This window comes from Pteronotus mesoamericanus, unplaced genomic scaffold (assembly GCF_021234165.1).
Source record: "Pteronotus mesoamericanus isolate MK-2021 breed Mesoamerican mustached bat unplaced genomic scaffold, CSHL_Meso_final contig_591, whole genome shotgun sequence".
Taxonomy (NCBI): domain Eukaryota; kingdom Metazoa; phylum Chordata; class Mammalia; order Chiroptera; family Mormoopidae; genus Pteronotus; species Pteronotus mesoamericanus.
The window spans coordinates 794268-801106 of record NW_026555208.1 but is presented as its reverse complement, the minus strand read 5'-3'; the positions used below and the strand labels follow the sequence as shown (position 1 = coordinate 801106).

The 6839-nt window shown below is 38.3% G+C and overlaps 1 protein-coding gene across 1 annotated transcript; it reads left to right on the top strand.

Moving 5' to 3' along the window:
* Window positions 1-5894: 5894 nt before the first annotated feature.
* LOC129076495 (olfactory receptor 51I1) lies at window positions 5895-6839 on the top strand. Its single transcript, XM_054580653.1, has one exon. It carries the CDS (start codon window positions 5895-5897, stop codon window positions 6837-6839), a length of 945 nt encoding a protein of 314 aa, XP_054436628.1.

Below are 6839 nucleotides of genomic sequence, written 5' to 3'. Positions count from 1 at the left end.
AATGTATTTCAAAGTTAAGTTTCCCTTCCTTTATATTCTTTGGTGAAAATGCAAATTGGTGCAGCCACTATAGAAATCAGTACGGATTTACCTCAAACAATTAAAAATGTAACTTCTTTATGACCCAGTGATTCCACTTCAGGGGATTTATTCAAAGAAACCTGCAACAGTAATTCAAAAAATATAAGAACTTGTATGTTCATTACAGTGTTGTTTACAATAGCAAAGATTTGGAAGCAACCCAAATGTCCATTAGTCGATAAGTGGATAAAACAACTATAGGATCTTTATGCAATAGAATACTACTTGGTTGTGAAAAAGAAGGAAATTTTACCCTTTGCAACAGCATAGATGAACCTGAAGAACATTATGCTAAGTGAAATAAGCCAGTCAGAGAAAGACAAGTACCATATGATTTCACTCATATGTGGAATCTAATGAACAAACTGAACTAACAAGCAAAATAGAAACAGACTCAAAGAAAGCAGGCTGACAGCTCTGGGGTGGGGATTAGCATGCAGCGGGATCAAGCGAAAAAGAAAAAGAATTCATGGACATGGACAACAGTGTGGTGATTGTGGGAAGAGGCAGATAAGTGGAGGTAAAAGAGGGTATAACGGGGATAAATGGTAATGAAAAAATATAATAAAAATAAATAAAAAATTTCAACATCAAAACATTTCCCTTTAAATATTTCAGTGTTTGTATAACTAATTAAGGTTTAATAATTTATATAGTTATTTTATTTCTTTCAAACATATAATGCACAGACCTAACATGCACATTAAATACGTTCTGACAAAAACATTGGTTTTGTTGTGAAATAAGTTTATGCCATACTTCATAAGTTTATGGGTATTTCTAGGTAACATCTGGAGGCATATTTCCCTCCAGAGAATGTCTGGGCTGTTGAGTGGACCAGTTTTTTAATATTTATCTTCTTTGCAAGAATAGGTGCTGGGTCTTTATTGCTCTGTGTAACATTAGTGCTGAGAGGAATGCCTGAAACAAAATTATGCTAAAAAATATGTTTTTTTAAATATTTTTTTGTTTGGTCTTTGTTGAATTGAACTAAGTTTGTAAATTTTCGGTCCCATTCAGTGGTGGAGTAGAAAAAATGCTTGCATAAGAAGCATGTTATATGGATGCTGACATGAATTTTTATAAAAAATGCAATAAATTTAAATTCTACATATGAATCTATGAGGTGATGTGGGGATATGGATCTGTGACATTTTGTAGATATGTTAATGAGAATATGGGCATGGGTTTGAAATATATTCTTTGGATATGTGAGCATGGGAGTGTATTTGAAACATATCTGACTGTTTCTTCATGTATATGGAAAAATCTCTACTTAACTATTTCTAAAATTATGTCTGCAATCTGCATTAGTCTCTGTCATCAATGTAAGTATACACAGATTATAGTATGTGTTTGATGTGTCAAGATATATGATTAGTGACTAAGCTATTGGGCAGTTGTATGAGTGTATTTGCATTTATCTGTTTGTATGCATATGGATCTGAAAGAATCATTGTGAATGTTAGCAGATAAATAGCTGAATATGTCCAAAGGAATATTTGTGGGGTTGTCAGAATGTTGATGACTAGGTATGTTTGTGTTCATACAACTGTTTACATTTCCTGATCAAGGGAAGCTTCATATCCAGTCATGGATATGAATGATGACATCAGGGATTAATGAGGCCAAGAATGGGATTCTCCTAGGAACAATTCTCCAATGGCTCAGCACTACTCATTGATCCCACCCTCTCCATTGTTTCCACTCTCCTTCTCTAACCACAGGTGAGCAAGCCTAGGGACTCTGGGGTGTTCATATGTTTATTAGTCTTAGGTGAGTGAGCTGATGTCACTCTGCCAGCCGGATCCACAGACCAGTGCATCCAGCTACTGAGAAAAGAACTCCTACCACCCAGTGAGTGCCCTTCCCTCCAACTGCCCACCTGGGCCTCTTATCTAGAACTTATCCTGAACTTTAAAACTCTCATTGCAACCTTAGGCTGACTCTGACCCTCATATTTCTCCTCTAAACATGAGCAAATCTGTTCCCTTCCAAAGCCCATGAGCACAGACCTTGATGTTAGGTACCAATCTGAATCAAAATTCTAATACCAAGTCACAATCACATAAACCTAGGTGAAGGGGCTGATTTATTAAATCTCAATTTTGTTTTGAGGGTGTTTCATATTTTTTCTCCATGAAATTTGACTTATTGACTCATATCAAAGTCTTGAGTGTGCAGTTGTAGAAAAAAAATCATAGAACCAAAAGAACCGAAGGCATTCAACAATGTGATCTTCAATCTTAGCTAGATTTTCAGTACTGAGTAGGTCATGGGAATATATTTGGTAGAATATTGCTGTGGGTCTGTTAATACTGATGCATTCTTGGCTGTGTGTTTACAAGTATGTGTTCAGCTGGTATAAACATGGGAGGATATCTGAAATGTAGCGCATAATAACAATGAGCAACTATGAGTCTTTTTAAATTCTGTGGTTGTGCTAGATGTGTGACTAAGGGAGTGCATAATACTCCCTTTGCACTCCCTTTGCAAAGCAGAGTTTCTGTCTGCTTGATATGAGAAAGTACCTGTGAATAGCTGAGTGTGTAATTTGTGTAAAAATGTAAAATGTATATTTGCTAGGACTTTTGTGTGACTGTGTATGTGCATGCTCATGTGCAAGCTCTGCAAAAGAAAGGCACTGCTTCTGCCTGTGACCATTGTCTTGACATTTCTTCCTAGATTACTCATATATAGGAAGCCTTAACTGACACTTTCACAGTCAAAACAAAGAGAAAAAAAGGCTGTTTGGTGGTGGCAAAGTATGTTCTCTTTGGGGGAGAAATTTTCAAAGTTGCTTTCCATACTGAGGAAAATCTGGAGCATGGATGAAACATGGCCTTCCGGAATACCTAAATTTGCACATCAGTAGTTAAGAATAGTTGGGTCAACTTATCTTGTAGAAGAGTCAGTAGTTGGTGTTTCAAGTGTCTTTCCATTTTTTCAGAACTTAATCTTAGATTGAAGATGATAAAAAAAAAGTGGACATGGATAGGCTGGATGTAAGAAGACTTCTTGGAACATTGACTTAAAACCAGGCTTGGAGAGAGGGAGAAGTTTACAGGGGGGATATGGAAAAGAAATCCTACTGATTAATGAGGTTTTTTTGTTGTTGTTTGTTTGTTTTTTTAAAATTCTTAATTGGAAAGTAGAGAAACCAAAAGAACAGACGAATTCTTCCTAATTCTCCATATACTTTCAAGATTATGATGGCTATCTGGGCATTATCCAAGCTCTTTTAGCCACCTACTTTCACTGTATTTACTAAGACAGCTAAGAAGACAATGAAAACCCCAGAAAAAGTCAAAGGAATAAGAGAACTACTATGCTGAAGTTCCAGAACAGAGCTTTAGTTATGAGATACCTGGTATCATGGAAATACAATTACAGAGATATTTTAGATAAAGGCTGAGAAAAAGTCCTTTATGATATGGTTTCTCAATTTGCACTGTTCTAATGATTGCTTACTTTTCCTGAAGTTAGTCTGATGCTGTTTAAGAACAATGACAGAGAAATTGGATTCAGTAAAGAAGATAGAGAAGAAGATGTCAAAGTAGGAGAAAAACATGGAGAAATCATGCATCTGAAGGAAGGAGGTGGTTCTAAAAAAGTGAGTTACCAACAGAGTTAACTCTGGTGAGAAGTCCAAATGGATGAGGATTGAAAATGTTTATTATTAGATTTAGCAACAAAGAGGTCAGTGGTGACCATAGAGAAATTATTTTCAGTTGGGAAGGTAGAATATGGAAACCACTCTAGAGCAAATTGAGCAGCAATAATAGAAGGTAAGGCCAAGAAAGTTGACCCCTGACTTTGAGGATCTCAGAGCAAAATTGGAGAAATGGAAACATAAACAAGCTTCCCTTCTTTTTCATCTGGAGAGATAATGTTTCAAGAAGCTTGACTAAAAATGTAGGGGAGGGCAATAGAGTGGCAGCTAAAGAGGAAAGGTTATGTTTTTATAACAGTATGGTCTTACACATGCTTATTGTCTGGAAGGAAAGAGACATAAAGGAAGAGGCTGAAGATGCAATACAATGGACTAATGGAAGAGGTGTCCAAAGAAGGAGGCAAGAAATGGAATCCTGAAGGTGGAGGGCCTGGCCTATTCATTCTTATCCCCAGTTCTTTCTTAGGAACCAGTAATAAGAATGGATAAAGATGTATTGGGTTGGCCAAAAAGGTTTTTTTGTGTATGTGTGTTTGTGTGTAAGATGGCTCTAGTAGCACTTAGTTGTCTTTAACTTCATTTGAAACAATTTTCTTAGATTGTATTGTGACAGCCGTCACATCAATGTGCATTTAAAAAAAACGTAAAAATTGGTGGATTTTCTGTAGCCATTTTAATATGGAAGAAAATAAGCGACAATTTTGGCATTATAATATTATGCATTATTATTTCAAGAAAGGTAAAAACACAACTGAAACACAAAAAGAATTGTGCAAGATATAGAGAAGGTGCTGTGGCTGATCGAACATGTCAATAGTAGTTTGTGAAGTTTTGTGTTGGAGATTTCTCCCTGGACAATGCACCATGAGCAGGTAGGCCAGTTGAAGTTGTTAGTGATAAGATCGAGATGTTAATTGGGAACAGTCAATGTTATACCACATGGGAGATAGCCAACTTACTCAAAATATCCAAATCAATAAATTTATTGGTGAAAATGAAAAATGTGTCTTTTATTTTATGGAAAAAAAAACACATGAACTTTTTGGCCAACCCAACAAATAAATCTGAAATTTAGGCAGTGGTAAATAATCAGTATTTTTCCCAACAAAACACTTGCTTCTTTGGTTTTATCCAGCTACACACCCAGTTTGATTATAGAATTTATCAAAGTTAGGGTTTGCTGTGTGAATGTGAAGGAGCGGCAAAGAGGAGATGAAGATACCAGCTCTATGGGAGAGTAGGTTAGGAAAAAAATGAAGGAGAAAGTGTTAAAAGACAAATAGAGCAGAACAAAAAATGGAAGAATTATTGAGATTCTGAGAGCAAGTGCATGAGCACAAGAAGGTAAGAGGGATGGAGGTTAGAAGGATGTGGTCAAATGTTAATATAAACAGAGTTTAAGACTTTACAGAGGTGGAACAGTTTTTGGCTGAGGCGAAATCTGAGTAAAGCTTATTAAAACTGTAATTCTACAGTTGTGGAAGTTTTATTTAACACGATTGTCCAGCCTTTTGGTATTTCTGGGACACACTGGAAGAGGAGTTGCCTTGGACCACACATTAAATACTCAAACACTAACAAAAACTGATAAGCAAAAAAAAAAAAAATATTTAAGTAAATTTATAATTTTGTGTTGGGCAGCATTCATAGCCATCCTGGGACACATACTGCCCATCGGCTGCAGGTCAGACACCTCTGATTTTACACTGTCTACCAAAGGGTTTCTAAAGGTTTGAGCAGTATTTCCTTTTCCCTGTCTATGTTAACCTCTATTTCTCCCCAAAGTCCCCAAATGTGGCATCTGGGGTGAGATGGAGAAGTGAAGCAGTACTACAGTTTAATGTGAGAATTGTGGGACTTGTTGCTTTGCTGTGAGATAGGCACTTACTTGATCATCTCACCCTCATGGACTTTCTATGATGGTCTAGACAGGGTACTGGGGACTCGTGGTACAGACATATGTAGAAACCAGTTGCTATGCTTAAAAAGCTCAGTCTAGTAGGGGAAGCAGGAAACAGACACAAACACTTTCAACCTCTGACCTTTTGTGTTGGAGACAGGATGTCTGAAAGAAAGTGAAGAACTCCTCCAAACACCCTCTTGGGCTCATTTCCCACCTGTATTCTCCCACCTGCCTACCATGTTGAACGTCAATGGCACCCCCTTCCACCCAGACACACTCCAGCTGACAGACATTCCTGGGATGCAGGCAGGCCAAGCCTGGGTTGCCCTGGTTTTCTGCATCCTATACCTGATTTCCATCACAGGTAACATCAGCATCCTCGCTCTGGTGGTTAAGGAGCCTGCTCTGCACCAACCCATGTACTACTTCCTCTCTATGCTCTCTCTAAATGATCTGGGAGTGTCCTTCTCAACGTTCCCAACTGTGATTGCTACCTTCTGCTTCAACTACCGCCATGTTGGCTTTGATGCCTGTTTGGTTCAGATGTTCTTCATCCACACTTTCTCTTTCATGGAATCAGGCATACTGCTGGCTATGAGCTTTGATCGTTTTGTGGCTATTTGTGACCCACTACACTATGCCACTGTGCTCACCAACAACTGCATCTTAGCTATAGGCCTGGGCATCCTTGCCAAGAGCTTCACTACTCTCTTGCCTTTCCCTTTTCTGGTGAAACGACTTCCCTTCTGCAAGGGCAATGTTTTGCATCACTCATACTGTCTCCATCCAGATCTCATGAAAGTGGCATGTGGAGACACTCACGTTAACAACATCTATGGGCTCTTTGTTGTCATTTTCACCTATGGCATAGACTCAACGTTCATTCTGCTGTCCTATGCATTGATTCTGAAAGCTGTGCTGGCCATTGCATCCTGGGAACAGCGGCTCAAGGCACTCAATACCTGCATCTCACACATTTGTGCAGTGTTGGCTTTCTATGTGCCTATAATTGCTGTCTCCATGATCCACCGCTTCTGGAGAAGTGCCCCACCTGTTGTTCATGTCATGATGTCCAATGTCTATCTATTCATACCTCCCATGCTCAACCCCATCATCTACAGTGTGAAGACAAAGGAGATACGGAGAGGGATCCTCAAAGCCTTTTTCAAATCCCAGAGCTAA

What these genes read in the sequence shown, in the direction of transcription:
- LOC129076495 (XM_054580653.1), top strand. Translation starts at nt 5,895, where the DNA reads ATGTTGAACGTCAATGGCACCCCCTTCCACCCAGACACACTCCAGCTG.